Source organism: Pomacea canaliculata, linkage group LG6, assembly GCF_003073045.1.
Source record: "Pomacea canaliculata isolate SZHN2017 linkage group LG6, ASM307304v1, whole genome shotgun sequence".
NCBI lineage: Eukaryota > Metazoa > Mollusca > Gastropoda > Architaenioglossa > Ampullariidae > Pomacea > Pomacea canaliculata.
The window spans coordinates 24,914,797-24,932,933 of record NC_037595.1 but is presented as its reverse complement, the minus strand read 5'-3'; the positions used below and the strand labels follow the sequence as shown (position 1 = coordinate 24,932,933).

General features: G+C 42.4%; 1 protein-coding gene across 5 annotated transcripts in view; it reads left to right on the top strand.

Moving 5' to 3' along the window:
• LOC112566152 (proto-oncogene tyrosine-protein kinase ROS-like) overlaps window positions 1–18,137 on the top strand; it is a 108,764-nt gene that overhangs the window by 39,054 nt on the left and 51,573 nt on the right. For 4 of the 5 annotated variants that reach the window (XM_025242133.1, XM_025242134.1, XM_025242130.1 and 1 more), the window contains exons 4-8: window positions 2,766–2,804; window positions 5,523–5,583; window positions 7,069–7,289; window positions 8,929–9,016; window positions 14,352–14,651. In XM_025242133.1, the coding sequence (XP_025097918.1) occupies window positions 2,766–2,804; window positions 5,523–5,583; window positions 7,069–7,289; window positions 8,929–9,016; window positions 14,352–14,651 (709 nt within the window). The remainder of the gene's footprint in view (window positions 1–2,765; window positions 2,805–5,522; window positions 5,584–7,068; window positions 7,290–8,928; window positions 9,017–14,351; window positions 14,652–18,137) is intronic. The other variant, XM_025242131.1, reaches the window with a different exon arrangement.

The following is an 18,137-nucleotide window of genomic DNA, read 5'->3' as shown; positions in this document are numbered from 1 at the left end:
GAGCAGTAGACTATCGCACTATTTTAAAAATCAGTAATCAAATGCAGTACTGTGAGATCATTCGAGTAGTGGACTATCGTACTTTCAGTCATTCGTTCCTGATGCTTTTCGATGGCAAGTCGACAAAGCAGACGATGGGATGATGATGCGATGAATCGCAAACGTTGAAGACCGTGCAGCTAGAGGTCAGAGAATCAAAGCGGGCATGGCAGAATTTCTCCTTTTTTTCCTTCCATTCCTATAGGGCAGTGCTGACCAACCTTTTTCGGCCTGCGGGCCATATCCATTTCGGACAGCCGTGTCGCGGGCCATATCCATTTCGGACAGCCGTGTCGCGGGCCACTTCGCCGCAAAAATACAAAAAGGAAAAAAAAAATAGAGCAGATACCATTTTTTTAATTAGAAACAAGTTGTACTTACCATTAATTATGTAGTAATTAGTGGGATATTTGAATTGTTTTCCCGAAACCAACTTCTCAATGTCCGGCTGCATCGTAGAGACACCAAGTCCGAGCACTGAATCGAAATGTTCGTCCATCAAAAAAAAAAAAGATTGGGAAACGCCCCTACGTGGGGATAAATACTTCTTCCTTTTTTTCGTTTTTTTAAGGTCTTCTTTTATTACTAACATGCCGATTTCCTGCACTGTGGGCAGAAGTTTCGCGGGCCGGATGGCACCGCGTCGCGGGCCGGATATGGCCCGCGGGCCGTAGGTTGTGCATCCCTGCTATAGGGCAATGGCCTTTGCACTCGCCTGTGATGGGGCGACAAGTCAAATCCGAAGACGGAGCGCTGAAATTTGCAAAGGGCGGCGAATCCGTCCTTGTGTAGGTTATAGGGAAGAGAGGGGTACGTGTACGCGTGCCAAGTGCGTGTTTTAGTGTGCGTGTGTGTGCGTCCCTCCTCGTGGTAACGATGCCTACCCTAAGAAGGCGTGTGCTCTTGCGCCTTTATGTATGTAAAGCGCTCTAAGCCCTGGCTGGAGCTGGAAAGGACGCTAGGAGGCTTGAAAGGTTTGATGTGAGCGAGAGTGACTTGCCCTTACTTGGGGTAAACAAATACGATCAAGACTGAGCCGCCGTGTGCTGGCAGCAAGACACCATTGCATTTTTGTGCATTCAAAAGCTGTTTTCACAGTTGTAAACATAACTGATTTAGTTTTGCACTTCATCGGGCTGAAACGAAGATATTTAATGTGAATAACATATTACTTCAATATTTAGCATATTTAGATTTTTGAACAGGAAATCATTCGCAGGTCATCACCTGCGTTACCCTTTCATGCTTCATAGAAATGTGCTCATTCCAATTCTAAACCCAGCATGTTTCATGACTTGCTTTGCCATTTAATCAGCTGTGTCCTGAGGGTATTCTATTTTTAAATGTGAAGCAAATATTAACAGACTTGTTCGAGATTTCTTTCTCACATTTTATCTACGTTTTATGTGATTTAATTTCAAGCCTTGGTTTTTCAGAGTTGTGCGTTTTAACGCAATGGTTAGGGTCGGGAGAGAATAGTCTTGGAACACACTTGTTCTGTAGAATATGATAAAGAAGTACAGGTCGACCAGACGGTCACGCACGTGCCACAAATGAACTGTTAATGACACAGGGACGTTGCAACACGAGCTCCGTGTGGCGCCCAGCCTCGCACTCTTCCTTCCTGATGACCAGGCGTGACCTCTTCGTGTCAAGCAACGCTTCATTATTTCCTCTTTCGCTCACATGTTTTCGTTGCTAATTATAGTTGAAAGCAACCGAAAAAAGCATCATTAAACAGTCATTAGTGCTTGAGTACACGTTCTTCTATGGAGGACAAAAAGCTAGAATTTCTTAGTGACACTCGCATTGCGTACAGAAATGTGTGTGCCATGGCAGCCTTACAGTGTGTTAGCTATATGGCATTCGCCAAAGCAAGGATGTTTTCCATTTACTGAAATGGAAGCATTATGGACAACGTAATAAATCCAGAAATAAAAATAATGGAGGGAAAGCATAGCGACAAGGAGATGTAGAAAATTTCTCGAAGGGCAGAATACTTGTGTACATGTCTGCCGCTCTCGGAAGTCAGAGGTGGCCGGAAAGGACTGTTTGTTTTAATTATGGCGCAGAGGATTTTTTGCGCCACTTGTTGCTCCTAGCAACGCATATCCAGACAGCCCATCTCCATCTTGTTTGTCTTTCCAAGTGCGCGGAAACATATAAATGCATGTTTTTTTTTCTCACTCCCTCCTCTCTCTCACGCACATTTAACCATCTCACTGTTTTTCGGTCTCTTCTAAGACCTGAATAAAATAGATTAAATTGTCTATTTCTTGTTCGATCGTGCTCTTTCCTTCTTTCTCTTACGCTTTCTTGCTTTATCTGAAAGCAGTGGATTATCTCGCTCTGTATTCCTTCTCTTGCTTTTCTTGCTCGTTTTTTTTTTTTTTTTCTTTTTCAGCATCCATCTTCTCTCTCTGTCTCTGTTGAGATATGAAGAGTGACATATCGATACGGTCTTAGTACAAACAATATTTTGTAGGATGTCATAGATTAACAGAGTTTTCTGGCACTCCCGCACGCACGCACACACACGCGCACTAACACCTACACACGCACAAAGGCGCCCTTCTACGCACGCATTTTACTCCGTTTAGTTTCAAAAACTTCTGTAGTAAAATACCATCGTCAGTAGTGCTTGAGAGCGTGTTATTTGTAAATCGAATATCAGTGTATCTTTTGACTAAATAATCGAAGTATATTTATATTTTTTTTCTTTACAGAAAGTCAACCAGACAGGACAAGCAGCTGCTCAAGACGAGGTTTGTAATAGATGAGGCTCTTGCTAACAGCTTAGCTTCATTTTCTCTTTCATTATTTCTCCGTTACATGTGACTCTTTACCTCCTTGATTTTTTCTCTCAAAACAGTCCTAGACTTTGTTGATAAGGCTTTAGGAAAACGACTGTTTGTAGATGTTGAAAAGGTTTGCATAGTCAGACCGATCAGATCCCATAGCGACCATCTCTTTTATTCTTGATTCCGATTAATTTTTGCCAGTTTCCCTTTTTTAATTTCTTTATTCCTGTCTGTATTTCCTTATTTTTGTTCGTTCCTTTTTCTTCATGCAGTCCTTGTCTTCTTCTTCTTTTTTTTTTTTTTTACTTGTTTCCGTTTTTCTTTTTTTTTTTGGTTCTCTAAATAACTAAGGGCGGCCCGGTGGTGCAGCGGTTAGGTGGATGTTGGCTGTCCTGGGTTCAGTTCTCCTCTCGGGCACGCTTTTCTTTTTCTGCATGTGGCATTTGTTTACAGAGCTGACTGCCTTGTCGTGATATAGTTGCTGGCTCAGCATAAAACGTTAATCCTACCCCCCACACACCTCAAAATAACTAAATAATTGTAACTTATTTTTTTCATCGAAACTTTCTCACATTTTCTCTTGCATCCAGAAATAACTCTTAATAGATGTGTAATTGTAACGAAATTTCTTTTGTTTTATCTAAACGTTTCATTCATTTGTTGTTAATTTCGTCGAATAACAACTTTTAATAACTCTATCACGGCATCGATCTTGTCGGGTCGACTCGACCTTGAACTGCTGACTTTTATCGAGTGTTATGAAAGGACGGAGGCAGTTGATAACTTTTGCACTTTGGCGAGGCCCCGACGCGAAGTTGAAATGGAGGCGGCGCGCTGTGGCTGAATGGCGCAAAGAGAGATTTCATTATGCCACGCCTCAGCCGCCATGTCTGCGGACCGGAAACGCTTGGGGAACGGAGTGGCCAGCGCCGTTGATCGAGGGGCGCGTCATCAGGAAGACTAGTTGAAGAGCGTTGATGGGACTGCCTGGAGAAGAGAGTAGAAAGGAACGTGACTTATTTCTTTTTAAAGGCTGGTATCTAGCCCATGCCATTCAGAGGAGACAACGATTTTTTTTAAAAAAGTGATTACTGCGTAGTGTGTTTTAATTGAAACGAAGATGAAACAGCTGCGGAATTTTTTTCTGGCATGACTGCACACGCTGACATGATGCGTTCAAAGATTGTTTGATAACTAACAGTGTGTTTGAAGTCTTTCTTCCATACAGTGGTGGTCGTGAGGTCACACGGAAGTTTCGGATGATGTCGATTCTATTTGGGTTTTTTTTCTTTCTTTCATTTATAGTGAATGTAAAGAGTTTATGGTGAGATGTGTGAAGATAGGGTACAGGAAGGGTAGAGTATGAAGATCAGGAAATACTGATGATTAGGAGACAGACGAAAACGCACACACAGAGGGAGGAGTGGATAAGAGAGTGGAGGAAAAGGAGCCCAGTGATCGGGAGTTGGGAGGTGGGGATGTAATGCCGCGTCGCAGATCAATGCCAACGATCAGGAGATGGGGGCTAACCGCGAGCCATTGATCCTGGCTGTGGATGAGAAGCGAAAGCGCTAGATGGTAAATGAAGATTGGGCGCAGCTTCAGACGCGACCAGATTCGTTTATGTAGGAGGATCGGCGGAGGAACTTATACGACCTGTAGCTGGCGTTTTACTCGCGCCCCCTACCCCACCACCTCCAAAAGCGGGCCCGCTCAGAGCCCGAGGCTTTTGTGGCTGCCGAGCGAGACCGTTTTTGGTAGCCCGCGATTCTTGTGGAGAGTGAAATGGCGATTATGACGAGGGCTTCCTCTCATTTGAATGTTTCTTTCTTCCTTTCACCCATTTCCGAACCCCTGCTCCCCGTTAACTCACTAATGGCGCTTTCTTGCATCCCCGATGAGAGCTGATGAGAAGCTTCAAAGAGAAAATAACTAGTAGTGGGGGTGGTAAGCGATGATGATGACTACGAGATGACGACGACGACGACAGTTATTGTGGAGAGGGGTGGGGGTCTGATTGTGACCAAAACAAACAAACAGAAAAAAAACCCTGCTCGAATGGAAGTAGCAGAAAGACGCCTGAGAACAAAAATAGGGGATTTCTAAAATTTCCAGAGTGCATGCAAGGTCTGATATTCTTATTAACTCCTTTTAAGCTCTGCACACTTAAGTGTCTTTAATTTACCGCAGGCTGACTCACCGGCGACGATACTGAAAGGGTTAAAGAGGGACAGAGGCTTGGCCCGCATTTAACCCTCGTGTCCGTGTAGTCTGTCCGTGTGAGGAAGCCATGCACGTACGTAAGTAAAGTACGTCAGCAGTCAGACAGTGGCCGGACTCGTCGTTGATCACCAGAGAATGTCAGAAGAGCCCTCGCTGCAGCATAGTCTGGCTTAAAGGCCTATCCGAGTCCAAACGTTTATTCAAAGCCGCGCTTTTTCTTTCTTTGTTGTTGTTTTTTGCCATATCCACCTTTTCTGAAAGTTCTTTTGTTAATGTTATTTTTCCAGCATTTGTTTTAAGAAGTAATATTTTGAAAACCATTCTTCTCACACTGCCTTTTGTAACCACGTGACTTAGCGATGTCACCATACCAGTCTGCATGCTGATGACATCTATGCGCTGTGAATAAAATATTGGCTTAGAGTGATAAAGTGTTTACGATTTTTGTTCCTTTTTCAGATGAAAAACTGCGTGCAAGGATGCATTTTCGCATTAGATAAGTACGCCGAGGAAATGCAAGGTAAGGTGGGATTTTGCATCTTTCAAGTTATATTTAGCCATGTTTCTCTTTTAACCCGCAATCCGCCTTTCAACCATGCACACACCTGCACTCGCCCCCTGCTGTGCATTTATGTTCATACCTTCGTGACGTCTGCTGCATTCTGAGGACTTTCAGGGCAGTAAAACAATTTCCATAACCTGGTCGTAAACATACTGTTCCCGGTGCAACCGAGGCTAGGATCTCCAAGTTTGTCCCATTTTTCTCCCTTTCTGCCCGTCCTTCTGCCTTCTGCAAATTTTTTTTCTTCTTCTTTCCTTTGTCTTTTATCAGTCGCTTCCCCTTCAGCATGCCTCCATCCTCTAACAGATTTAGATGCACACCTGCAACTGATTTCGTAACCACGGCCGTCAAAGGCACATTGCTTTTGATGTAGTGGAAATGAATGTATATTAAAGTAAATTAAATGCACAGTGCGGTTTTCCGTGAAGGACGTGCCATTAAAACATGACTGTTATAACGACACAACTAGCATAGAAGAACAGAAACAGCGGGGGTGTACACGGCTAATTAATCGTATATCAAATTAAGCGTAGTTAAAAGTGGAGGCTGTGTGTGCTTTTCCATGACATTAAATTATGATCATTATTACGAGATAAAGAGCAAAGAAGACGCGGGCAAGTGGGTAGGAAGAAGGAACAAAGCGGATGTACATGACGAGGATGTGACTGAGACACATGAACTGATGGGAATGTAAAATGTTTGATCATGACTTGGAAAAGACCCTTAGGTGTACTAGTATTTACTATGTTCTAATAATACGTACTAATACTTCGTTCTAGTGGTTTTACTGTCATCTTGGAAGTACTGTGCTCCTTATTGGAGAAGAAGGTTGCATGTTCGGGTCGTCAATAAACAGATAACTCCCTCTGGGCACCCAGCAACAAATGAATACCAAATTTATCGGGAAAGGTAAAAGGGTGGTAGACGAAGAAGATTTTTTTCTCTCTTCTTTAGGTTGAGCTCTTTATGCGAGAGACTTCGAAAGTTTCCCGTCAGTACGACCAGGAGACCGCGCTACCTTTAACCTCTTGTCCTCTGTGCTATACGCCCGCAGGCCGCCCATCTTTTGCGCGTGCAGTACCTTTGATTGATGCTTTGATTTAGAACTCCAAAACTTATTTCTTTGATGTACTGACCTGCCAGGTGTGTTAATGTGTTTTATGATGCAACCTTTTGCAGGTGTGCTTAATTACTTTAACTTGATGTAACTTTCTGCAATGTGCTAATGAACCTCCTGATCCTAATGATGTACCTGTCTGCGTGTTTCTTCACCCCTTCTCAATCTGACTGTGCAGGTGTAAAATATCTCTTCACAATTTTACTACCTGTAGGTGTGCTACGTTTTTGTTTCTCTCTCATCTAACTCTCCTCAAATCTGTTGCTGTCACACCTTGACCTGTCTTCGGGTAGGCTAATTCCCCTCCTTGATTTTTGTCTCCGCAGATGTGCTAATGCCTATGCCACAGCCGACGTTGGTGAGGAGTACGAAGGGTTCCACTTCCGTCGTGCTGCAATGGCCTGCGTCCTTGGAAGGCAATGTGACCTACCTCATCCACAAGAAGACCTGGGAAACGAGCAGCAACTGGCAGCCCCACCGGAACGCCACTTTTTGCGAAAATCGGAGGATTAAGATCGAGGGCTTGCACCCATACGTCACATACCAGGTAAACAATTCTGGCCATCACAGAGCAACTTGAACATTAACAAAATTTAACACACACAGCCACACACGGAGTGATGGTGGGGGTAAAGGTACAAAAGCGAGTTATATTTATTCCAAGAAGGAAGTCTTGTAACTGCACAATCATCTGGGACACAACGGAACCATGAAACCTTGATCCAGGTGCTGTGCTGGCTGTTTAACCTCATGTCACTCCTCTGTGACACAACTTCAACCATGAATATCGGATCACCTCTGGAACTATATGCTTTTTGAATTACAGGCTGGTTATCTGAAGGGTACGCGGAAACGAGGTTCGCAGTGGTGGCGAAGAGTGGAGAGAATAAGAAAAAAAAAAAGAAGTAGCAGAGTTAAATTTCGCGGAAGAATACTAAAATTTAGCATGGAAGGCTTGTCTGCGCTGCATCCGGATTTATATTTCGAAAGATCTACTCAAGTTTCGCCTCAACGAATGTAGTCCTCTGTCATACTGTCTGACATACGCTAGCACAGTTTCAGGATAATACAGTTTTAATCTCTACCTGTCCTACTTATCTATTTTTGAATTGTTTTAGTACCGTTTTCATTTATTCCCTCATTTATTTTTCTGATTTACTTTCTTTTTATTTCTTTATTTTCCTTATTCTCCTTTTTCGTGCAGAATAATTAGAAAATGTAACGAAAATATTTAAATTACACGTAGCGATGTAATTTACGGAGTTGCCATGTTTAATGTATACACAGTTTGTTGATGCGCCCGACTGTCATAGCTTCTAGCGTTACTCAGCGGCTACACCCGGCTAAACATTCGCTCCATCCGCGCGGTCCCACAGCTGTTTCCATGTTGTTGGGCAAACAAGTACATAACTGTATTACGTGTTGAAGAAATCAGTTTTTCTGCACACATATAAGTTCAACCAATCGCCGCTCGCAAAGGTAGCACGTGATCACTTATCCCAAGGTGAAAATGAGTTTTCAGCGCTCCCTTAAAATATTGAAGCAAGGAGGACTTCCTTCCGTGGAATGCTAACGAGTACTCGCAATAGCAGCTTGCTAGAGCACAGAGCATCACCACTCTTCGTTTTCAGTCTGTGCTGAGGCGTGCTTTTAGCGGATTCAGTATCTTAACATTACCAACTTTTTCTCGGTTTTTTTGGAATAAAACTGTCTGATGGCTTCTTCTATAACTGTAACTACTTCTCCTACTTCGTCCTCTACTGTTTCTCGTATCTTTTTTGCCTTGACTTCTAACTGGTTATAAAGAAGTAGTCATTAGAAGCATCTAGTGTCTAGAGAAATAAATTTTTATGCATTCTTTAATGGTATTTTGTGTTTATTTAAGTGGAAATGTTTTTCGTGAAGATGTATAGTTTATAGTTTGTTGTCTAGTTTAACTTTTTCTTAGAACAAGGGTTTCTTGCAACTGTATGCCCGGAAGTGTCTTCGTCATGTTAAGATATTTCGTACTAACAGTATAGGGAAACTTGTCTGAAATACTGTTCTGATTTCATTGTCTCGTTGAAGGTTTTTTAAATTTTAAAAAGAGCTGTTATAAGCTGTGTGCGATAGATGAGCTGTCTATTTGGTCTTTTGTGAAAGTGTTTTGTATTAATAAAAAGAAGTCCATTATTTTCATTTCCTAGTTCAAGGTGCTGGCCGTTGTCTCCCCTTTGCAGCGCCATGTCTTCGAATCTCCAGAAACTGTGAACATCACCACTAATCCATCCGGAGGTGAGTGCGGGTCCGGTGAAATTCGGGAAGGATCATTGTTGCTTGTTGTTGGTGAACGAGAGGACCATTGTTAGCCTGCACATTTCAGATGAATGTCGTGTAACACACATACTAGTGTTCGTCCATTTATAAACGTTGTGTTCTCTCGTGATCTGGTCGAGTGAACAGAGTATGTCACACTTTGGCTTCTTTTGTGAATGAGTGAACTTTGTATTAGACACGTTTTGCTTGTCTCCTAGGTGAAGGTTATTTATTGGAATTCACACCTTGAAACTCACTAGTGGAAAACACATTATATACATGTTTGTGCTATCACAACCTTTATCTAATGAACGAACAAGAGACAGAAAGCTGGAAACTTGGAAGAGTGGTATTGCCGACAGGTTCCAACGACCTCTTAGGCATCTAAGATGGCCGTAGTTCAACTTTGTTTGAGGAAATTTGCACAGAACTGGCGCAGCAGACAGACATCATCGTAAGTGCTCGAAACTATATAAAAAAAGAAGTCGCTATTTCCAGTACTTCGACTTTGTTTGTGAAGAGTTCTCTCTCGTACCTAGCTTCTTTCTTCTTTAAAGCGTAGAGGGCAATTAGTTATCACCAAGTGCTTGCAAAGTTTGTGCCCTCGCTCCATCGGCAAGCTAAAGAGGGTTTTCAAGGAGGAAGCAAAGGTTAGTGATGGTAGACAGTGTGGCTAACTGACGGCACAAAGAGACCGCGCGCTACATGATGAGTGAACTATTTTTTAGGCGTCAAAGAATGATGTATGGAGTGCTGCATGGGTTACATTTGCGAAAATTAATATTGTGACATCGATGTGACATCGTAAAGTTTTCGTTGAAATGCAGGCACAACTCAGGGCTGTACCATTCCTTGGGAATAAAAGGTGTAGTTTTTTCCTTTCTTTTCTTTTTGTCGATCTTTAAATCATTATCTGTTCCATCTTAAAAACACTTCTTCAGTTTGTTTCTTTATTTAATTCTTTTTCTTTATTTCATACCATCAATTATTCATTTTTTAAAAAGTTTCCCTGTTTCTTTATTTTCTGTCGTTCATCTTTATGTTCATTTCTTTCTTTGTTCGTTTTTTTAAAAATTGCTATTTTTTGTCCTCATTTTATTTTTCATTCTTACCTTTAATTATTTTTTTATTGCTGTTAAAAAAAACCGTTTCCTCTTTATTCTTCTATTTTTTAACACCTTCAGTCCTTCCTTAATCATCATCCGCGTTGATATTTTTAATAACCCTCTACCTCATTTTTTTTCCTTTTTTTCGCTTTCTTTCTTTCAATCAGTGTTTATTTATTTTGGAATGGCATTGTTCCTGTCAGTTTCAGCGAGTGCAGAATGGCAGTGCTGATGTTTATGGCCACTCAAGTGGTCTGAAGATGTGCGTCTTTGGCGTGCTTCAAATACTGATTACACTCGACTGAAGATGATGGCCAGCGTAGCAAATGGGATGGAGGTGGGGTGGGAGGGAGTGGTAGAAAGTTAGGGGGTGGTTGTGGTAAGGCAGGCGTCGATCTAAGTGCTCAAAACTCGAAGAGAACGAGAGAAAGAGGGTGGGGAGAGAGAGACTACTGGCGCGAGGTAATTGGCAGACCAGTCAAAGATTTCGCAGATGGGGGCGCCCGGTAGTGTTGTGGTTAAAACATTCGCTTCTTACCACTACACTGAGAAACGTAGGGTTCAGATCTCGCCTCGGGACACTCTGTACGTGACACCTGTCCACAGAGCTGGGCGTTGGGTTTTTTTCCCGGGTACTTCGGTTTCCTCCCTCTCCCTCTCTCCCCATAACGCGAAATCACCTCAAGGTGCAAGCACTTTCCTACTAAATAAATCAACCAGCCGACGTCCGCAGAGACATACACGTATTCTTCCCTTTCTCCTCCTTTACCCCATCACTCTTTCTTCCTTTACCACTCCCTTCCTATATCCCAGCTACACCTCGACACGTCGTATAGTATCAGGGATGTAAGCATTGTGAGGTTTCGTTGTAAATTCGAAAAGTTAACATAAACAGTTAAAACAGGGAAAAGTTAATATAAACAGCGTTGAACAGTGACATACCATGTTAATATGAAGTCTGAAGTCAGAAGTTTGATCAGAAGAGTCTTACCGACACCTAGTGTCTTCCGAGGTACCAGTATATTCTATCGTATGATCATTAAATTGTCTTAAATTCAGTTTCTTCCAAGGGTAAAAAGGACTACACCGAGACACACACAAAATAACCCGAGAAAAGTTGGCCCAGAAAATGGTTCTCGTTTAAAGCGAGGAAAGTTCTTGACTGGACATCTAGGTTTATTGCTACAGAACCGCGGGACAGTGCCCGGATTACAAACATTTGCAATAGCAGTTTCAGATGCTGTCGGGTCATGTCTCAGATGTAAATTGCTTGTGCAGCTTGCATCGTTCACAGTCTGCGTATTCAAGAGAGGCAACACGAAAAAGACTCGAGGAAGATATTAAAGATATTTCCATAATTATCTTTGTAGATTATGTCCAACTCTGGCCTGACTGTGACGCCACAACAGAACTACGAATCTTTCTCTTTCACCACCTCCCCCTCGACCTCGTAAATACGGACAGTTTGGTGTTTGTCAATTCTAGACTGTTTTCTGTTTGTTTGTTTGTTTGTTTGTTTGTTTTAAAGTTGATTAATACAATTGTGTGATACATGTACATCGAGGTTTATTCGTGTTATCTGTCTGCATAGACAAATATAACTCGCAAAAAAGTTTGTAAGGTAAGGTTGTCTTACCACAACCCCCTTTCTCCCTTCAATAAGTCCAGATAAGTGTCACAAGGGAAAAGTACATACCAAAGAGCTACAACTCGGACTGTACATTGGAGCCGAGGAAGAAGGAATGAATGATGCCTTACTTGTGACAGACGCGCCATTCACTATAATTGCCCTGTTCTGGCAGCCCGCAGATCCTACCTAATATAAGGGAATCCTCGCTGAAGCTTCACCAGGGGAAAATCATTAAGAGAGTGGACGGGGTGGGGGGTGAAGGTCAAGCAGGCCTCTGGTTACGGGTCACAAAGGATGTTTAGAGTAAGTTGACCCGGGTACTTGCTGCTCCAGTCGAAAAAAAATTTAAAAATTAAAAATCCCAATTTGGAATGTCTTTGCTTCCAGTCGCTTTAGTCTGTTCGTTTGAGCAACAGACGGGCGCGGAGGAAGTCCGCGAGAGGGCGCGCGCATGTTCGGTTGATTGGCAAATCTCAGGGAGGCCTGCGGTTACGACCGACAGTGCACCAACTCGGACTGGAAAGGGATTTTCTTTTTCCCACCGAATTATGCGAGTGATGAATGTGCATTTTTATAGTTTCACTTTTTTCAGATATATATATACGCGCGTGCTTACTCTAGAGGCTCAACTCTCATCACAGTTTTTATAAATGTGCAGTTGCTTTCGTGTTCTAGGGCTCTTTCATGTTTTTTAAAGCGTGTTTTATCAAGAAATATTCCTCTGAGTTTACTGAGTTAGCGTTATGGTTTAGGGTTTATGATAGGGTTAATTTTAAGTTTGGGATTAGGGTTAAGGCTTATCGCACAATCTAAGAACGAAGTAAAAGAAGGCGTGCAGAGTCGTCGACCAACTCGGCGGGAAAAGGAAAATCGCGACCGCCCTCCTTAGGGGTGGGGGCAGGAGGAAGGTAGAGCCATTTCGGACCAGGGCCAACGCTGCGTGCGGGGAAAGCGAGCAGACAGCCAGGAACTTGTTAAGGGGGCAGCAAAGCTATTCCAGTCACATCCAGAAGCCCTCCCAGCCTCGCCAAGTTTCCCACCCGGTTTGACCTTCTGGATCGATGAGTTTGTTCAAGCGGCCACTACGGCTGCTTTGGACTGCCATCGATGAACCCGCACTGGCGCCGACAACTTGATTAGGTGAAAGAAGTGGTAATAATGGCGGACTTTTTAAGCCGTGGTGAGGAACGGAGAGTACTCGGCATAATAACGAGGAAAGTATTTCATTTTTGTCTAGAGAAACTTTCGGCTCGTTCTAAGACATCTGGTGTTCGTCACAAAGTACAAGTACAACGAAATGTGAACAGGAATAATTCACTAATACTGATTCAATTACATTTCTTACTTGAAAAGAAACTGTCTTGTGAAATAAGTATTTTAAAACGAGTGATGGGTGGGGGGACAGAAGAATGGGAGAACGAAGATGCTTTAATGTACGTTGTAAGGCCTGATGTACCGGTTATACATCACCAATAATCATGACAGTGCTGCGGTCTTGTCCAGAAGAGTACAATGTCGACCATTAGAATACTAGAAGCCCACCGACACAGGAAAACGACCACGAATCACATGACTTAGCCTTGCATCTTTACAGATTCCGCAGTAATTGGAAATCGAATACAGGAATTTTAAACGCAACGAGCGGGCTGCTGCTCGTGTACAGGTTTGTCTTGGTGTCAAAGTGATGCGGTTCCAGGGAAGTAGGTGGAGATACTATACCAGGGGTAGATAATGCTGGCAGTAAAACTGATGGGCAGTCAAACAGTGAGCACGACAGACGGGGAGATAGTGTGATGCTAGATGGCTCAGTAAATTAGTTATCTCCCACTTTGCGGTCTCGCGATCGGGATTGGCGCGGCGATCGGAGCCTCATTTCAGTCATTGGCCGTAAGTCTTTCGCAGACGAACGATAGTCCATGCATGTTTGTGTGCGCTCGTGGGCGCGCGTTTGAGGGAGAGATGGGGAAGGAAGATGATAAGAGAGTATGCATGCGTGCATGCTAGGTATAGGGCGCATGAGCTGGGGTGTACTGTTGGAGTTTGCTCACCTTCCATGCGCGCACGTCATGACATCTCTCTCCTGTTCTAGTCTCTCTCTGACCAGTCTTTGTTCACCGGATTTCCGTTTCATTTAAGAAACCTCTTTGCTTTAGAATTTTTAAGTTTTCCTGGTCAAGTCAAATGTTTCTCTGAGGCTTTTAAATGCAGCATAGTATTTATGTTGTCTCTGTGCTCCTTTTTCACTTTAGAATTGAATTATTTTATTTTTACTAATTTTAGGACATGGTTCTTCGGTTACAATCTGTCATTTTAAATATACAGTTTTGTTTATTATCCTATTCTAAAGGCTTAATGAGTTATCTGAAAACTTTTTTTCTTGCCTTGTCATACAAAACTCTTAATATCCAACGTCTAGATATTACAGCCACATCATTCCTGTCTTTCGATAAATAAAACTAAGAGGTGCAGAGCACACAAAGTAAACAGCGATATTAACAACCTACCTTTGCCATATAAATTATACCAATATTGGACTGCTGCACTATGTTCATAGTTTTCTGCGCACGTCTCCTTTCAGTACCTGCCTCTGCGCCTACGATAACGCGTTTGTCGGCCCCATCACCAACGGTTATATCGATCTCCTGGGAGCCGCCCGTGTTCCCCAACGGGAAGCTGGTGGGTTACAAGATCAATCTGGACCCGGTCGGACACCCTGAGGTGCCGAAGACAATGCTGGAAGTGCCAGAGAACCTGACTTCCTGGACCTTCAGTCAGTGTCAGTCTTCTCAACTGTACCGCTTCACGCTGTCAGCCTGGAATGCGTTTGGCATGGGCCCATCAGATACTGCCAACATCACCACGCCCAATCCTGGTAACTGTAAGTCCAATTTCTACTTTAATTTTAAATAGTTATCTATCAGCTGCTTTCTCTATTTCTTTCTGTATTATTGTTATTTAAAACATACGCAGGTAAAATTGTTTTTTTTTAAATTGGTGTATTTTTCGTTAACTTTCATCATTAATGCTAGGAATGATGTGACAAGAACAAGAAAATAAAGTGTGCACCTATACCTGACGCGTTAACTGCTCGTGCTGCTGTCCCATTCTGTCCTGTAACTTAAAGGACTAGTTCGCATTTTTTTTTTTAATGGTTGGGTAAAGCTCAATTGAAAGATATAATCTCCCTGAATCTGGATGAATACCGCCGTCATGTTCTCGAGATACACACCTAAAGACATCACCATGCATAGAAAGAGCTCAAAATCGTGACTTCAAGATATGCCTACTAAACACATGTTATCAGCTCTCCCATTGGCGGAGACCTTCACAACGCAAACGTCTCCATGTACAATCCTGACGTCTGCGTTGTTGACCGATTTCTGTGCAAGGTGACATTTGTAGGCGCGTATCTCGAGAACGGGAAGGGGGAAGGGGAGGGTCTTCACTAAAATTTGGGGAAATAGTATCTTGCAATGACCTTTACTCGATCGTTACAACAAAAATTGCAACCTACTAGGCCTTTAACGCTGCTCTCTTGCTTGGTAGATCTCCTACTTTCGATGCTTGTAACGACAGTGAGTGTGACATAACAATATTAACCTATAACATAACCCATTTGAGCAGTAGAACAGCCTTGAGCGAAAAACCTTTCTGCTCCTGGAAAGTAGGCTAGGATGGAAATAGAAATTTCGACTGAAGTTTTGTTCCTGTGAACAGGATGTTGCTGAAGCATTTCAGCGTATGAAATACGATATTGTCTGTTCATGAAAATCAACTTCTTTGTGGCTTCGGAATTGAGGTTTTTGTTGGTGTGCTACCTGAACATCATCTTGTCATTGTATAAACCTCATTACAGACTACTTGCATTTATTCATTTTCGTAATTTTTGTGTTTTATTTCAGATAAACATTATGGTAACAAAAGTTGCGGTAACGCTGTCTTAAAGTTTGTGATTATATTGCCCCATTTCAGCTGCGGGGTTTTTTTCCCCAGTCTGTCGGCTTCATGTTCTTTCCTTTTTTTCTAATTGTTTTGTTGTTTTATCAGCAGTTTAAAGTTTCAAAAATATACTTCGGCTTGAAAATGTAATGCGTTTGCGTTGGCCGCACACTTTTTCCATCCATGGCTGCTCCACGCATGCTTTTGTAGACAATCTTGTTAAATGTTTGTGTGCATGCATGTGCAAGGCAGTAACTGTACGATAGAGAGAGAGACGCATGCGAAGACGCTTTGACTAGATTTAGGCATGAAGTTTTAAATTATTCCACAGCTTGCTAAATGTGTGGACATTCATCACAGTGTTCGTGTATGTTGATGGATCGCTCCCCTTTATTTTTTGTGTGTTTTTCTGTTCCTACTGTTTATAATTAATTTTTTTTAAAAGAAGATTAGGAATAGATTTTTAAGGTAACAACCTCGTCTCAAAATGATAATTAGGATTCGTGTCTCGTATCGAACAATTTCATGCTTATCGATTGGCTGGGATGTGATTTCTGTGGATTATTAGAAATAATTGTGCTTTCCCCAACTGCCCATCCCCCCACTTACTTTGTGGATCAAAAAAAACATTGAGAACAAAAGAAATGCAACAAGTGAAAACCTGAAAGACAGAAAAGGTAGCTGATTATGATAGAGAGGGTTAATGAGAAAAGAACATACAGAATATTGAGAAAGGGAGTGTTTTAAGGTAACCACGGAGATATAGTACTGTTAGAGAAAGCAGAGTTATACTGTCGTGAATAGCACAGGAACGAGAAATAACGTATGATTAAAACAAAAACTGTCCTTTACAGCAGTTATAAGAGACAGAGAAGCACGAAAATGCATTGCTAAAAAAAGAGAAAACAATTCTTTGTAATGCGAAAAACGTACCGCTAGTAAAAGAGGAATAATGATAGTGAAATGTGAAGAAAGGACTACTGCTTCAGGCTAACGAGGAACAGAACAAAGGGAAGCAACGGGAGAATATTAAAGGCTAACGAGAAACAGAATATAAGGAGGAATAGTATTATGGCTCTAGATAATGACGCACATACGAGTAGGAAAATTATATTTGTCTGGTCAGAAGATCCGTTCAGATGACCGGTGCGAACACGAAAACCGGGAAGTGGATATGGAGTCCACAATCTTTGGAACGAGCCTTTGTCCAGATTGCGCGTTTCCGGTTCCTGTGAACATACTGAACAGCTTATCTTGGGAAAAGTCTGGCAACCTGACAAAGGATTCTCAGTTTAAGGCAACAACCAGACCAGATAGAACACAAGCAAGGCAAGAAGGAAAAAAAAAAACCGATCTGTTCCCAAGATGATGAATGCAAAAGGGGTTTTGAAATGGACTTGCATATGTTGTATTTTATTATTATTTACCGCTTTCGAAATATTTAAGTTAAAACAAGTTAGAAAGATCAATTTAGCTGGGGGACTTTTGCCATATTTTAAGAGAACAGACCGGGTGATCGTGTCTGAAAGACTATACAGGGCGTCACGCTGTGTGAAGGGGAGATTAGTGGCGAGTGGCTGGCCTCAGGTTGTGTCAGATTGCAGTGCAGCAATGAACCTGTCTTTACACTTACATGTAATAGAATACATCAGAATCGGGGCGACGATAAATAACGTGTTAAAGGTAGTTAACCGTGATTTCCCAGATTCTAGCAAGAAACAGATACGTAGCTGCAAGGGGCGCCGACACCCGCTTACCGGTGTTGTCATCGTGGCGAGGGGCAAGCAACTCTCGCACAAATCACTCGAGGAGGTCGAGAGGTCGCTGCTGAACATTTGCTTCGTGAATCCTTCGGTTGCGCTTAAAGTTTACAAACTTAAGGCCCTCCACCCCGTCCATTCTGCGTATCCGCCACGACCTTTTCGTATCGTTATTACTGGACTTGAAGAAGCTAGCAAAAAGTGGAACGTCAGTGTAGCTCTGCTCACGGGTGAACATTGGTCGAGGCAGGCACCATTTTTTGTGTGTTATAGAAAACAGTACAGCTGCCAGATTATAACAATGGGCGTAATGTTCTTTCCGAATTAAGAATTTATGAAACGAATGAGTACCATATTATATGCAAAATATTGATATTGTTATTTTTTAACTAGCAGAAGTCTTCCTACAGGCCGTTTGAGAAACGAGTCGCGGTCTTCGCTTGCATGCTATTGGCAGGGTCTTCGTCCTCATAAAAATGATTTACTCAAAGGAAACGCAGTAGAAGCAACTCTTTAAAAATGTATAGGTAGTTCTGTGACTTTACAGTCGTTGAGGAGTAAGGTGTCAGAAATCTCACTTTTCTCGGGGCCAGCTTTACGTGAGGGCACTGCCCCTCTCCCTCGCTGCCTTACCTATTGAACCCCTTTGCAGAGTCAGATAACCA